At 40.7% G+C, this 15,952-nt stretch overlaps 1 protein-coding gene across 1 annotated transcript in view; it reads right to left on the minus strand.

Annotated features, from left to right (window-relative positions):
• Nucleotides 1-15,952, minus strand: part of erp44 (endoplasmic reticulum protein 44) — a 111,636-nt gene that overhangs the window by 11,804 nt on the left and 83,880 nt on the right. Inside the window, exons 6-9 of the mRNA XM_078538678.1 lie at nucleotides 14,598-14,713; nucleotides 8,107-8,164; nucleotides 7,796-7,912; nucleotides 1,192-1,303 (exon numbers count right to left, since the gene is read on the minus strand). Of these exons, the coding sequence (XP_078394804.1) occupies nucleotides 1,192-1,303; nucleotides 7,796-7,912; nucleotides 8,107-8,164; nucleotides 14,598-14,713 (403 nt within the window). The remainder of the gene's footprint in view (nucleotides 1-1,191; nucleotides 1,304-7,795; nucleotides 7,913-8,106; nucleotides 8,165-14,597; nucleotides 14,714-15,952) is intronic.

Here is a 15,952-nt window from a genome sequence, read left to right on the forward strand (position 1 = left end):
TCCTTCCCATCTCTGTAACCTGCTCCAACCTTAGAACCCTCTTGTGTTCCTCCAAGTCTGGCCTTTTGCACATCCCTAATTTTCTCTACCATTAACGGCCCTGTGCCTTCTACTGCCAAGATCCCAAGTTCTGGAATTCCTTCCCTAAACCTCTCTACTGCTCCCTCCTCCTTTAATATGCTTCTTAAAACCTACCACTTTGACCAAGCTATCACCTGTCCTAATATTTTTATCCGGCTCAGTGTCAAATTATGTTTGATTAGTGTTCCTGTGAAGAGCCTTGGGACATTGTTGCTTTAAGGGTGGAATTAAGCAAGGCAATCTTATTAAGCTGTACAATGGAGAAAAGGAATTGGAGAAGGTTGGTTTTGTTGATATTGTCAATGGCTCCAGAGAGGTCAAGGAAGGATAACACACCATGGTCATCAGTTAGGGATGTCTTGATGCTGTAGCAGGGATGGTAGCCAGATTTGGGAGATTCAAATGTGGTGTTAAGTGGAAGATGGGCTTGGATTTGAAATGCACATGAGTGGAAAGAGCCATTTGAGAGTAGGTAGCCAAGGACAGAGAGGTCAAGGGCAGTTATATGAGGAGGAAGGTTCTATAGGTGAGTTTGAAAGGCAAGGGAACAGTACCAGAGGAGCCAGGAAGGAAGCTGAGAAGTGAGCAGTTTAGTGGCGATGAGGGGGATAAGGGAGAAGTGGTTCTCTGTACTAGATATGATTGGAAATGGCATGAGAGCAGTCAAGAGAAACTAAAGAAAGGCATGCATTCAGGGCTAATTGGGAGAGCATGGCTGGGTAGGCAAGAAACAGAATGGGGAAGTAGCAGCATAGGCAGCTGAATGGAGGGTCTCAATCTTATTGACAAATTACATGAACTCCTCACACTTGACAAAAGCAGGAAGACTGAAGAAAAGAATTTAAAGTTGATAGTGAAAAGAAGCCATGGGTTTTCTTCGCTCACCAGGATAATCATTTAAACAGATTATTTGGCCATTTGTCTCACTGTGGGACCTTGCTATGTGCAAATTGTCCACCTTGTTTCCATTCATTACAACATTGGCTGTGAAATGCTTTGAGATATTGAAAAAGCCATTTAAATGCACATTTTATAGATAAAATGTATAAGTGATACATATAATTGATTAGAGGAAAAAAAACTTATGCATTGGCAGAGAAAAAAAAATACCTTTCTCACTGATCAACTGTCGTGCAGTTTCTTGCTGGAATTTCTCCAAGCTTGTGGTGTCCTCTTTCAAGTGAAACAGTATAAGGAATGGTAGGCCCTCTTCAGTTAGCTCCTGAAAAATAAAAACTCCATTAAAACATTTAAATAACCTATTTTGAGATGATCAGTGTTTAAACATATTTTAGCTGTTGTCTTTTGACAGCTATTAAATAAATAAGATATTACAACATAAATAGAGTGAAAAAAGGACATTTGGTCAAAGCTCCTTCATCTAGTACTTGAGCTGTCTCATTTCAGAATCACTATTACCCTACCTAATTATTTAAAATCTTTATCAGAGTAAAAAAGTTGTTTGTAATATCCTTTTTCTAAATTTATCTTTCGAAGTTTTAAGTTTATATCCTCTTGTGTTTTTTCATGCCTTTTTTTATTCATTCATGGGATGTGGCTAGGCTAGCATTTATTGCCCATCCCTAGTTGCCCTTGAGAAGGTGATGGTGAGCTGCCTTCTTGAACTACTGCAGTCCGTGTGGTGTAGGTACATGCATGGTGCTGTTAGGAAGGAGTTCCAGGAATCTGACCCACGACAGTGAAGGAACAACGATACATTTCCAAGTCAGGATGGTGAGTGACTTGGAGGGGAACTTCCAGGTGGTGACGTTCCCTTCTATCTGCTGCCCTTGTCCTTCTAGATGGCCGTGGTCGTGGGTTTGGAAGGTGCTGTCGAAGCAGCCTTGGTGAATTCCTGCAATGCATCTTGTAGATGATACACACTGCTGCTACTGTACATCGGTGGCGGAGGGTGTGAATGTTTATGGATGTGATGCCAACCAAGCGGGCTGCTTTGTCCTGGATGGTGTCAAGCTTCTTGAGTGTTGTGGGAGCTGCACTCATCCAGGTAAGTGGGGAGTTTTCCATCACACTCCTGACTTGTGCCTTGTGGACAGGCTTCGGGAAGTTAGGAGGTGAGTTACTCGTCGCAAGATTCCTAGCCTCTGACCTGCTCTCGTAGCCACAGTATTTATATGGCTAGTCCAGTTCAGTTTCTGGTCAATGGTAAACCCCCAGGATGTTGATAGTGAGGGATTCAGTGATGGATTCAGTGACGGTAATGCCACTGAACATCAAGGGACAATGGTTGGATTCTCTCTTGTTAGAGATGGTCATTGCCTGACACTTGTGTGGCACAGATGTTACTTACCACTTGTCAGCCAAAGCCTGGATATTGTCCAGGTCTTGCCTCATTTGGACATGGACTGCTTCTGTATCTGAGTCGCCGCGAATGGTGCTGAACATCGTGCAATCATCAGCGAAAATCCCCACTTCTGACCTTATGATGGAAGGAAGGTCATTGATGAAGCAGCTGAAGTTGGTTGGGCCGAAGACACTACCCTGAGGAACTCCCGCAGTGATGTCCTGGAGCTGAGATTTCTGACCTCCAACAACCACAACCATCTTCCTTTGTGCTAGGTATGACTCCAACCAATGGAGAGTTCCCCGATTCCCATTGACTCCAGTTTTGCTAGGGCTCCTTGATGCCACACTCGGTCAAATGCAGCCTTGATGTCAAGCGCAGTCACTCTCACCTCGGGAGTTCAGCTCTTTTGTCCACGTTTGAACCAGGGCTGTAATGAGGTCAGGAGCTGACTGGCCCTGACGGAACCCAAACTGGGCATCAATGAGCAGGTTATTGGTACGCAAGAGCCACTTCATAGCACTGTTGATGATCCCTTCCATTACTTTACTGATGTTGGAGCGGTAATTGGCCAGGCTGAATTTGTCCAGCTTTGTGTGTACAGGACATACCTGGGCAATTTTCCACATAGCCGGATTAGATGCCAGCATTGTAGCTGTACTGGGACATCTTGGCTAGGGGAGCGGCAGGTTCTGGAGCACAAGTCTTCAGTACTATTGCCGGAATATTGTCAGGGACTATAGCCTTTGCAGTATCCAGTGCCTTCAGCCGTTTCTTGATATCACGTGGAGTGAATCAAATTGGCTGAAGACTGGCAGCTGTAAAGCCTCCGGAGGAGGCCGAGGTGGATCATCCACTTGGCACTTCTGGCTGAAGATTGTAGCAAATGCTTCAGCCTTATCTTTTGCACTGATGTGCTGGGCTCCTCCCATCATTAAGGATGGGGATATTTGTGCAGCCGCCGCCTCCTCCTCCAGTGAGCTGTTTAATTGTCCACCATCATTCACGACTGGATGTGCCAGCACTGCAGAGCCTAGATCTGATCTGTTGGTTGTGGGATCGCTTAGCTCTGTGTCTATCACTTGCTGCTTATGCTGCTTGGCATGCAAGTAGTCCTGTTTGCTATAGCTTCACCAGGTCAACACCTCATTTTTAGGTATGCCTGGTGCTGCTCCTGCACTCTCCTTTGAGCCAGGGTTGATAGCAATACTAGAGTGGGGGATATGCCGGGTTATGAGGTTACAGATCGTGGTTGTATACCATTCTGCTGCTGATGGCCCACAGCACCTCATGGATGTCCAGTCTTGAGTTGCTAGATCTGTTCGAAGTCTATCCCATTTAGCACAGTGGTAATGCCACACAACATGATGGAGGGTATCCTCAATGTGAAGGTGGGACTTCGTCTCCACAATGACTGTGCGGTGGTCACTCCTACCGATACTATCATGGACAGATTTATCTGCGGCAGGCAGGTTGATGAGGAGGAGGTCAAGCATATTTTTCCCTCGTTTGTTCCCTCACCACCTACCACAGACCCAGTCCAGCAGCTATGTCATTTAGGACTCAGCCAGCTCCGTCAGTAGTGGTGCTACCAATGGACATTGAAGTCCCCCACCCAGAGTACATTCTGCACCCTTGCCACCCTCCATGCTTCCTCCAAGTGGTGTTCAAATGGAGGAGCACTGATTCATCAGCTGAGGGAGGGCGGTATGTGGTAATCAGCCGAAGGTTTCCTTGCCCATGTTTGACTTGATGCCATGAGACTTCATGGGGGTCCAGAGTCGATGTTGAGGATTCCCAGGGCAACTCCCTCCTGACTGTATACCACTGTGCCGCCACCTCTGCTGGATCTGTCCTGCTGGTGGGACAGGACATACCCAGGGATGGTGATGGTGGTGTCTGGGACATTATCTGTAAGGTATGATTTTAAAATTCATTCATAGGATGTGGGCGTTGCTGGCTAGGCCAGCATTTATTGCCCATCCCTATTTGCCCTTGTTCAGAGTCACCCACATTGCTGTGGGTTTGGACTCACATGTACCGTGAGGATGACTGTGACAGACTGCTGCTTGACTAGTCCGTGAAACAGCTCTCCCAATTTTGGCACTAGCCCCCAAATGTTATTAAGGAGGACTTTGCAGGGTCGACAGGGCTGAGATTGCCGTTGTCGTTTCTGGTGCCTAGGTCGATGCCAGGTTCTCCGTCTGATTTCATTTCTTTTTTGTAACTCTGTAGCTGTTTGATACAGCTGAGGGGCTTGCTAGGCCACTTCAGAGGGCATTTAAGAGTGGGTCTGGAGTCACGTGTAGGCCAGACCAGGTAAGGATCACAGATTCCCTTCTCTAAAGGACATTAGTGAACCAGAGGGGTTTTTACTATAATTGACAACTGTTTCATGGTCATCATCAGACCTTAATTCCAAATTTTTAATGAATTCAAATTCCATCATCTGCCGAGGTGGGATTCAAATCCAGGTCCCCAGACCATTACCCTGGGTCTCTGGATTACTAGTCCAGTGACAATATCACTACGCCATTGCCTTACGTTCTCTAACTACAGTGTCTTCCAGTACTGAGCTCAGTATTCCAGTGTGGCCAGACCATTGCATAAACTCTGAAATCTTTACAGTTCTGGCTAAATACGCCACCATTCTGTTAAGAAATAAATATTTTGCCACATGCCTAGACATTCAAAGTGACCAGCAAATGACGTTGCCTAGGTCCATTTCTAGTCAAGTTAGTGTATGAACACAGTATTGCTGAAAATAGGGACCTTCACTGGTCAATTTATGCATTGGGACTTCTACACTCCATACTCTAAGATTGGCCTCATCAATAATCTCATTAATAGGGTTCAAGCTATTTGCTCACCCTGCAAGCTTGACGCCAAAATGCATCAAGGGTACAAATGAGTACAAAGCTGTCCTGCGGGAAAATGGTTACCCCAGTCCTGGAAGTTTAACACTGCTTCTATAAAATAGCAACACAACTGGTATTTTCCATAAACAAGATGTTGCCATCAAACCAAAAAGGGCATTCTGCCTACCACACAAATGATCTTTAGCTCTGAAGAATCATATGGACTTGAAACATTAATTCTGTTTCTTTCTCCACAGATGCTACCAGACCTGCTGAGTTTTATCAATATTTTCTGTTTTTATAACACAAATGAGTCCCTTTGGCTGTTCACAATAGCTAGAGTACTGACTATACTCAACCAGCCTATGCTTGCAAAACTCAGAACAGTATCTAATGTTAGATGTGATTTCATTATTGGACGGTACTTGCTGAATAATCCTCAGTGTGCTAAGAATTACACTAACAACCAATTTAAGATCATCAGTTAGACTTGCAATATGGCTCACTTATGCTTGCTAGAAGCTATATATATTCAAACACAGAGACCTGTCTTCTGCAGGCAAAAGGAACATGTCCAGGCATTGCACCTTTTCTGAATTAAACAAAAATGTGAGGGACAATAGTTCCCTGGTGCACTCTCCATAGCAATGTTTCAACCAGAGTCAAATTGCCAACCAATTAGCACCCTTTTCCTCATACAGTATAAATTGTTGCTCCCTTTGAAATTTGGCACTCTTGCATTTGTCCTGATGAAAGCTTCAGCAGCATGTCCTTTTTTTCAGCAATACTCCAGTTCTGTGCTACCTAGCGACTATATATGAACAGTTAGGCTGCATATTTTAAGTAATACTCAAGTTGCATTCAGTTTGATATTTTGCTGCCCAATTGCGCAACTGACCGAATTCATTCTGATAATGTGTCTATATTTACACTCTACTATTTTTCCCACTTAAGAAACTTGTTTATTAAAATGCCTTTGGCTTTTATTCCCAAATCATTTATATAGATTAGAAACAGGTGTTCAAGCAATGATCAATGCAGGAGTCTGCTCAGCAGCTTTCCACATCACAGCCTAGAATTTCCTCAAAACGAATTACACTATTGTTATTCCTTGTAAAAGAAAATTGCTCCCGCCTGCAGAGGGAGTTACACACAGGTTTGTCTGGGCCTGCTCATCTAGAGTCCCATTGTTGCAGTCACTGGGGTAAAATGGGTATTAGCAGCTGAACTATTTGGAAATTTAGGTGTGGCTTTTAATAAGACCTTCACTTCAGGAGCAGGCTGAATGACAAACAGGTAAAAAGGGAGCATTGGTTAACACTAATAACCTCACTACATGTCTTAGCAAGGTTTTCATTATGATTGTCTAGAATTATGACTGAACTAGGACCATCTAAACCCAGAGAGCTACGTGGCATAGAACCCATCCAGATAAGAACGTACAACTTCATTTATTCAGACATTCAAGCCCTCCTTCAACAACACTGATGGAAGGAACTCCTCACTTATGTCCATATCAGCTGACCCTGGCACAAAGGTTGGGGAACAAGAAACTAGGAATTTTTCTTTTGATAAAAGCAAAACACTGCGGATGCTGGAAATCTGAAACAAAAACAAAAATACCTGGAAAAACTCAGCAGGTCTGACAGCATCTGCAGAGAGGAATACAGTTGACGTTTCAAGTCCGTATGACTCTTCATCAGAACTAAGGAAATAGAGAAATGAGGTGAAATATAAGCTGGTAGAGGGGGGTGGGACAGGTAGAGCTGGATAGGGGGCCAGTGATAAGTAGACGCAATCTCTTCTTTGCCTCTACCTATCACTGGCCCCCTATCCAGCTCTACCTGTCCCACCCCCCTCTACCAGCTTATATTTCACCTCATTTCTCTATTTCCTTAGTTCTGATGAAGAGTCATACGGACTTGAAACGTCAACTGTATTCCTCTCCGCAGATGCTGTCAGACCTGCTGAGTTTTTCCAGGTATTTTCGTTTTTGTTTCCAATTTTTCTTTGGAGTTTGACCTGAGAGTTTGTTGCACAAGAGCTGTCAGCCCTTTCATTTGTATAGACTATTCTTTTGTAATCTTGAAAGATAACATTCAATAGTGGAAGGCAGGAATGCAATATTCACCCTCATTTGAGAGTGGAACTGTCCAATGAACAGGAGGAAATTTGCTTTTAAAAAGCAAAGTCAACCCAGGATATACACATGATTTTGTGGCATGTTAGAGCTGCGCTGACGCATTCGTGTAAGTAATCCACTGAAATGCCTGTTCAACCAGGGTGGCTTTACAAGAGAAGCCAGAAGATCAAGTTTGAAAATTGAAAAAACATACCAGAATCAGTTGTCAAATATAATTTAGCAATATTTTCAGTGTTATATGTGGGTGTTTTGTCCTCAAATTGCAATTATTTAAGAGAAAAAGCAGACTCAGAATTGCTGATTGCTATGGGTTAAGAAATGTACTCTTAAGAAAATGTTTACAGTATTAGTACAAGTCCTTTTTTAAAAAAAAAGTATAATATGCATGTTGATGAGACTCATGCTTACCTCACCATTTTCAAAAGTAATTTCCCTAACCAGTGGAACACACTTATCTTGAGTCCAGGCAAATGTCAGGTCAAAGTTGGTTAATGAACCCAAATACACCATGTCAGGACTATTCTCCTAAGGAATAGGGTAAAACATACACATGTAAAGTTAGAACCAAATAAAGTGGCAACTTGAAACATGCAACAGTTTCACAGTTAATTCTATTGAATGATTGCCAGGCTATTAAGGAAAAACAGTTATGAATTCTAAGTGGCAAACAGTAGGCTAAGTGGTTTGTGAATTACTGACAAGAGGGGCTTTGAACCTACCGCAGGTGGTTTGTAAATTACGTTATCACCACTATATCTCTCCGGTTTTGCAATACTCCTAAAAAGGAAAATAAAACAATCAGGGTGTGCATCACTCACATTAGTTTCAATGCTGTGCTGCAAAATTATTTAGTAACAACATATGTATTCCAAAATAGAATTATCCATTGCAAGCCAATGTGCAATCCATCCCTTCTTGACTGTAAGTGGTCACAGACAGTCATGATTTAGTGGAACAAAAGTACTGACAGATGAATGGGTTAGTACTGCTGATCGCAAATGAAATCAGCATTTGATTTTCTTTGCTGAAACACAGGACATAGCACATAAGTAATTTTGATCTGTTCATTTGTATATTGTGAAAACATGAGCTGAACATACCTATTGCTAAGTATTGAATACAACTTGAAATAGAGCATTTGCTTACAAAATTATGTTTAGTCATCTGAATCGTACGTGGTTTTGGTTCTATATATATCTGAGAAATATTAATTAATGTCAAAACAGTCAGTGGACAGTGAGAAACGCTGAAAAGAGATCATGAGTAACCACAGCATTTAATGCGACAATCTCAAAAAATGAATTCTTTTCCAAATGCCACTTTTCCTATTCATAAGTTATGATATTTTACAGCATGGAAGGAGTTCATTCACCCCATCAGCCAAAGTAAGTTATTCACTTACTTCCATTCCCTCATCCTTTCCCCATTTCCTTTTAGTTGTTTTCTTCTCTAGATATTTATCCACTTCCCTTTAAAAAGTAATTATAATATCTGTTCTCATGAGTTTCTGATCATTTCACATCGTAACAACCCTCTGGATGAAAACATTTCCTAATTGCTTCATTCTTTTCTCAAGTTAAATTTATGCCCTCTAGTTATTGACTCAACCAATGGAAACTATTTTTTCAGATTTAACTCAACAAATTGTGTTAATTTTGATCACCTCTATGAATCCCCTTACTTTGCAGTGTTATAGTGTATAATGCCCAATTACTGTAATCTCTCTTCATAACTAAAGTCTCACATCACTTGCATCATTTTAATAAGTCTCTTCAAAATCTTGATTCTTCCTAAAGTGATGTAGCCAAAACTTAGCACAGTACTCTGACAGTTTGACCAATGATTCTGGAGGTTTAGTATTACCTCATTGCCCCAATTTAGAAAACCAAGAGTTTCATGCTATTTTACAGCTTCATCACCTTGTCCTCTCAGAATTCTACATCTGGATCTGCAAGTATCTTGGCTCCTTGGCTTTCTTCAAAGTTTTTCTAATTTAGCGTATTATTCCTCCTCAAAGAGTTCTTTTACATTTGTCATATATGACTTACCTTTTACAAAGCATGTTGGCTGCCCTTAATTAATGCCTTTCTAGGTATTGTAGAGAAAGAAAGAAAGACAGATGGACTTGTATATTGCTTTTCACGCCCACCGGGCGTCTCAAAGCACTTAACAGCCAATTAAGTAATTTTTGAAGTGTAGTTACTGTTGTAATGTACGAAATGTGGCAGCCAATATGCACTCAGCAAATTCCCACAAACAACAATGTGATAATGACTAGATAATAGTTTTTTGTTATGCTGATTGAGGGATAACTCCCCTGCTCTTCTTTGGAATAATGCCATGTGATTTTTTACATCCACCCGTGCAGGCTGTTGAATGGCAGAGAAGGCTTAAGGGCCAAATAGCCTACCCAGCTCCTATTTCTTATGTTCTTATGTATTAATTTTATTCTGTTGTATGGTTTCTAGAAGTTTAGTCAGCCTAAACTAGCAGTAATCTATAGATATATCTGCTTTATCACTTTTTGAATTGAGTTATTACATTAACAGCCACCATCCATATAAAAGAATATTTGGAAGATTATAGTTAGAGCTCTGTTTCTTCCTTTCTGACTTCCTTTAGCATTTCATCAGGGCCTAATGCCTTTTCGATCCCAAGTTCCAAAAACCTTTCTACTATTATTTCCTTACCTATAGTAATTCTAACTGCTGTACCTCATCCTGTACCTTTACAGCAATTTGCACTTATATAGCACCTTTTAAGTAGAAAAATATCCCAAAGCACTTCACAGAAAATGCTAGAACATTTTAGTAAGATCATTTAAGTATTCTAGCTTGCTTAGCTTCAGATGTGAGCGCAGATGTGAGTTCTGTATGTGTGAAAAGGAGTATAGCAGAGATTCTCCACAATAATACTAGCACTTTAAATTAGAAGGGCAGGTTGCATTAACCTAGCTAGTATTCCTTTGAGTTTACAAGTTTGAGGGGATTGTATGAAAGTTGACCATTTTCCCATCAGACCCATATGCAATTTTAAAATGTCCCTGTAAGCGCTGGCTCTTGATGTACTAAGTGAGTTTGCATTGTTTGGGGGCATACTGTGCTTGTAGCTGCAAGGACCAGAAATTTACAGATAACAGGCAGTTAACACAGGTTATGGTCAGGGACAAGGCAGGTATGTATGTAATTAGACTGTTTATTTGGTATAATTATAGAGCTAGTGGTCAGCGATTGTTAGAATCCGGAGGATGGGTGGAGGTCCACAGCTGAGTAGGCAGTCTACAGGAGTTGAGACTAATTGCCTCAAGCCTAGGAACCAGATTGTATTGCTTGCCATTTAATGTAATCGGGAAACGCTTGTGTTATTACATTGCATCTATTGCACAGAAACATGCCATCTGGCCCAATAGGTTCACATCAGGATTTACACACCAAATAAACCTCCATAAGTATATTCTTCGATTCCCCTGGCTGGAGAGTCTAGAACGAGGGGGCATAACCTTAGGATAAGGAGTCAGCTATTTTAGGACTGAGGTGGCAGACATTTTTTTTACTCAAAGGGTTGTGAATTTGTAGAATTTTCTACCTCAGAAAGCTGTGGATGATCAATTGATGACTATATCCAAAGAATCATAGAAAAATTACAGCACAGAAAGGAGCTATTCAACCCATCATGTCTGCACCTGCTGAAAATTAAAACAACAAAAACAAAAACAAATCCCACCTTCAAGCTCCCAGTCCATAGCCTTGCATATGACAGTACTTTAGGTGCAGATCCACGTACCTTTCAAATGATTTGAGGGTTTCTGCCCCCACTACCAAACCAGGCAGCGAATTCCAAACACTCATCACCCTCTGGGTGAAGAAGTTTTTCCTCATATCACCTCTAATCCTTCTACCGATCACCTTAAATCTGTGCCCCCTGGTAATTGACCTTTCCACTAGGGGAAAAGGGCATCACTGTCTACTCTATCTAGGCTCCACAATCTTGTACACTGTAATTAGCTCACCCCTCAGCCTCCTCAGTTCCAAGGAAAACAACCCCAACCTATCCAATCTTTCTTCATAGCTGCAATTTTCAAGCCTTGGCAACATTCTTGTAAATCTCCTCTGTATTCTCTCCAGAGCAATTATGTCCTTCCTGTAATGTGGTGACCAGAACTGTACACAAAATTCCAGCTGTGGCCTAACCAGCATTTTATAAAGTTCCCATCATTACATCCCTGTTTTTGTATTCTATACCTTGTCCAATAAAGGAAAGCATTCCATATGCTTTCTTTACCGCTTTATTCACCTGTCCTGCCACCTTCAGGGACCTATGGACATGCACTCCAAGGTGTCTCACTTCCTCTACCCCCCCTCAATATCCTCCCATTTATTGTGTATTCCCTAGCTTTGTTTACACTCCCCAAATGCCTTATCTCATACTTCTCTGGATTGAATTACATCTGATACTTTTCCACCCATTCAACCAAACCATTGATATAATTCTGGAGACAACAGCTAACCTTTTCACCATCAACTACACTTACCAATTTTTGTGGCATCCACAAATTTCCCAATCATGCCACCCACATTTAAGTTCAAATCATTAATATATATAAAACAGCAAGGGCTCCAACACTGAGCCTTGGGGGACGCCATTGGAAACCATTTTCCATTTGCAAAACCATCCATAAATCATTAACCAGTCACTGAGCCAATTTTGAATCCAACTCACCCCATTCCCCTGTATCCCACGGGCTTTTACTTTTCTGACCAGTCTGTCATGTGGGACCTTGTCAGATCCAAGACTGGAACTTATAACTTTGGACACCAAGGGAATCAAAGGATATGTGGGTTGGCAGTGTAGTTGATGTGCAAGGTTCAGCCATGAATGGCAGAGCAGGCTTGAAGCAGCATATGGCCTACTGCTGTTTCTTATGATCTTATATTCCTTTCTCACTCACATGCTTATCTAGCATCTCCTTAAATGCATCCAAATTATTTGCCTCAACTACTCATTGTGGTAGAGAGTTCTCTCTGGGCTAAGATGTTTCTCCTGAATTCCTAATTAGATTCAGTCATGACTATCTTACATTTATGGTCCTGGTTCTGGTCTCCAACGCAAGTGGAAAAAATCTTCTCTACATCTACCCCATCAAATCCTTTCATAATCTTGACGACTTCTATCAGGTCATCTTTCAGTCTTCTATTTTCTAGAGGATCAATTTGATCAAAGTGATCAGCCTGATCGATTTTTCCTGATATAAGCTCAAATTCTCAACCTTGTTCAAATCTATCCCTGCCTCTTTCAATCTGTATAATCTCCCCCTACAGCCCCTATCAAACACACTATTCCGTAGTTCTTGTGGGTGCCACCTCTTTTTGTCCCACCATTGGCAACTATGCCTTTAGCTGTCTTGTTACATGCTCTGGAAGTTCCTCCTTAAATCTCTATGCCTGTCCATCTCCTTTAAATACCATTCAGAAGCCATTCTTTTGCCAGGCTTTTGGATATTTTTCTACATTGTAAAATTGTAAATTACAGTTGCCTCAATTTCTCCAAATGCCTTTCATCAAATGTGTTGATAGAATAAGCTTCCAGTTCGAAGAAACAAAATAATCTACCCAAATTTTTTAACCTTATCAGCTCTTAGTGCGTCTAAGTAATCTGAAGCAGGAAATCATCAAGAGGGTTGCTAAAAAATATTAAAAGGCAATATCAAACTCATGTTAAAATCTGAAGATTTTAAATGGGATATACATTTGAGGGAAGATTCACAGAGATATATCTAAACTTTCCACAATGTGATACTTCATTGCTTAGAACATTTTAAGCGTAATTTGCCAAGATTCTAGCTGCTTAGAGGATGGTAAATAAGCTGGCCAATACAAAGCTGAAATATGGGAATGTGGAGTATGTGCCTAGCAGTCCCACAGTGCTGAACACATTTCCACGCACAGTAGCACCTTGAAAAACCAGTGCAACTAGGGCCCTACCCTAGCTGTATTCATTCAGTTATGCAGGATGGCAGTGATAATGTCCAAATACAGATCATATTTTTACTTAAGGGTATGCCATTTGTTCAGGGATAATCCAGAAGTAAAATTTGTCAGAATTCTTTCTGGAATATTGTTTCCACTTAATAGCATGGGAAAGTTTCTAAAATGTACCCAATACAAATAAATGGCAGTGTTGTACTGATGTGGAGACCACCTGTTCTACTGACTGAACCTGGGGAGAATATGAAGTGTTTTTAATAATTCCTCAGCATCTTTCTTACCATGCCTGAGAGAGCATGATTCCTCAGGCATTGTTGTATGACATATGCTGTAGCAATTCATAAGTAAATCCACATTGTACAGTACACAATTACATATTAAGCAAGTTATTTTCCTGACAAAAACACAGTCTGATTTTTGTTCCTGATAAGTATACAACAGCTGCAAACAACACTTAATTATCAGTTCTGAAAGAGAGTATTATTAGTTGTCATCAGTCCCACTGGGTCCCTGTAAGGAGCAGATTAGTTTGAAGAGATGTAATTTTTTTTTTTGAATCACTATTTATCCAAAGCCTGAAACTATACATCATCTATTAAATCACAGAGCAAATAAACTTGCGCATTCAACTGCATGTTCTCTTTAAATAACATATGGTCAACACAATATTGTTTGCAACACCTTCTGTAATTTATATTTGTCTGAATAATTTTTCTCACAACAAAATCTGGAATTCCACACAGTACAGACTACTAAATTTAAATAATTTGAGAAGAATTTATCTTGTCACTGTGTTGTGAAATCATAAATCCATTCCTTATATCCTTTATAAACAAAGTAAAATATCCAAAACCTAAGCATACTGGATCTTAAAAGCACTGTATCAATGCTGTAGGATGCACATTGCCATCATTAAGCACAAATCAAGATTGAAATCTCAGTCATGCTGCTGTTGCACGGTTTTTCTCCACAAAGATGGGGAGAGCAAAGGGCTGGATTGGGGGAGGATTAAGAAAATAATCGGAAAAGTACTTTTGCCAAGCTGTTCTCATGCACTCTTAGCAGCAAGTTACAGAGCAACTCTAGCAGAGTCCTCTGAACAGATCACCTGCCTAGCCTTTAATACTGGGAATATTGCATAGTATAGGGAGATCAATAAAATCTTTATGCTATCATTTTCCACTCAAAAAAATAATTAAATTAAAACAAATTTAGTTCACTCTTACCCAAACGCAGCCAGAAAGACGCAATCATCCCGTAAAATATTGGACACTTTCTCAAAGACCCTGTAATTGTCGGAATCTCTCTGTTCAAAAAATCCAATGATGTTTCGCTTGCTGCGCTGTAAAATACAACAGCCACATTCTGCATTGTTCAACTGATATAGGTGTACGATTTTAAAGGCAGTGTAAGAAAATAGTTTTACAATCCAGTTCAGTACAAATTCCCAAAGTCAAAAGAGGTATTTGTGAAATGACCAAAACAGCAAAATGATTAAGAATTTGAGCCTAAATTTCCTCAAACTTCTGAGGCATTTTGTTTGAGAATATAAATCTTGCACACTTGCCCAGCCCACCATCAAACTCAGCACACCAATTGTGAACGAGCAGATAGGCAACTGCACTAGTGTTGCTCTGGGCCAGCCTTCAACAGGTGCAAGGTTTGACTTCCTGCCTTTTCACCTGTCCACAGAAACACAAGATAGATCAGGGACTTAGCAGAACAGGTATCAAATACACCCCATCTCTCTGTAGTACTGTGCCAGTGTGCAGAACCACAATGATCAGAACTATACAAATCCACTAAGCATCTTGCCTCTCTCTGTAATTAACAAGTAAATTGCAAAAGTCGGGATGAACTGTTGATGCCTGACATATTCCATAATTGCATGAGCATCCTCAGGACAAATATGTCCCATGGTTAAGTTGCGTCTTGAACACCACAAAATCTATATATTGTGAAGAAGCAAGGGTAATTGAAAATTCTTCTACAGAGCAGTAATTTCAGAGCACAGTGATCTCTGGTCATTTTTCCAGAATATCTTTAAAGATATTTGAACCTCCTGACATATTAAGTTTATCAGAACAAAGCTGCATCATGACAAAAGATTGGCAGTCAGCACAGTTTAAATATTGTTGCATCTCCTTGGGTAGATGTAAAATGCTAGTATACGGGGGTAGACAACAGAGTCTTAGCAAATCAATACTCAAGGAATTAACTGGCATGCTGATTCTTAACACTTCAGAATACTTTCATTGTTTTTGTTTTGCAAGAGGTGGTCATGGCTAGGAATGTCACAAACCCAAACGTTCTGCAGTTGTAGTGAAGTGCCAATCATTTTCCCCATGGTTCAATTCTAAAACCTAAAAGCTTGTAGTATAATTTACAGCTAAATTGAAAGGACTTGATTGTAAAAGGACAGACTTGGCAAGAACAGTATTTTTCCAATACAAAGAACAAGTTTGAATAATAAAAGAAATTAATTTGGCAAAAGTATTTTCAACACAATGCGGCTGAACTTCAATTCCATTGCTTTTGCAAAAATGGTAAATATTCATGTCCACCAGTGGCCTGGAGAGGT

This window comes from Cetorhinus maximus, chromosome 3 (genome assembly GCF_964194155.1).
Source record: "Cetorhinus maximus chromosome 3, sCetMax3.hap1.1, whole genome shotgun sequence".
In the NCBI taxonomy this organism is placed as follows: Eukaryota; Metazoa; Chordata; class Chondrichthyes; order Lamniformes; family Cetorhinidae; genus Cetorhinus; species Cetorhinus maximus.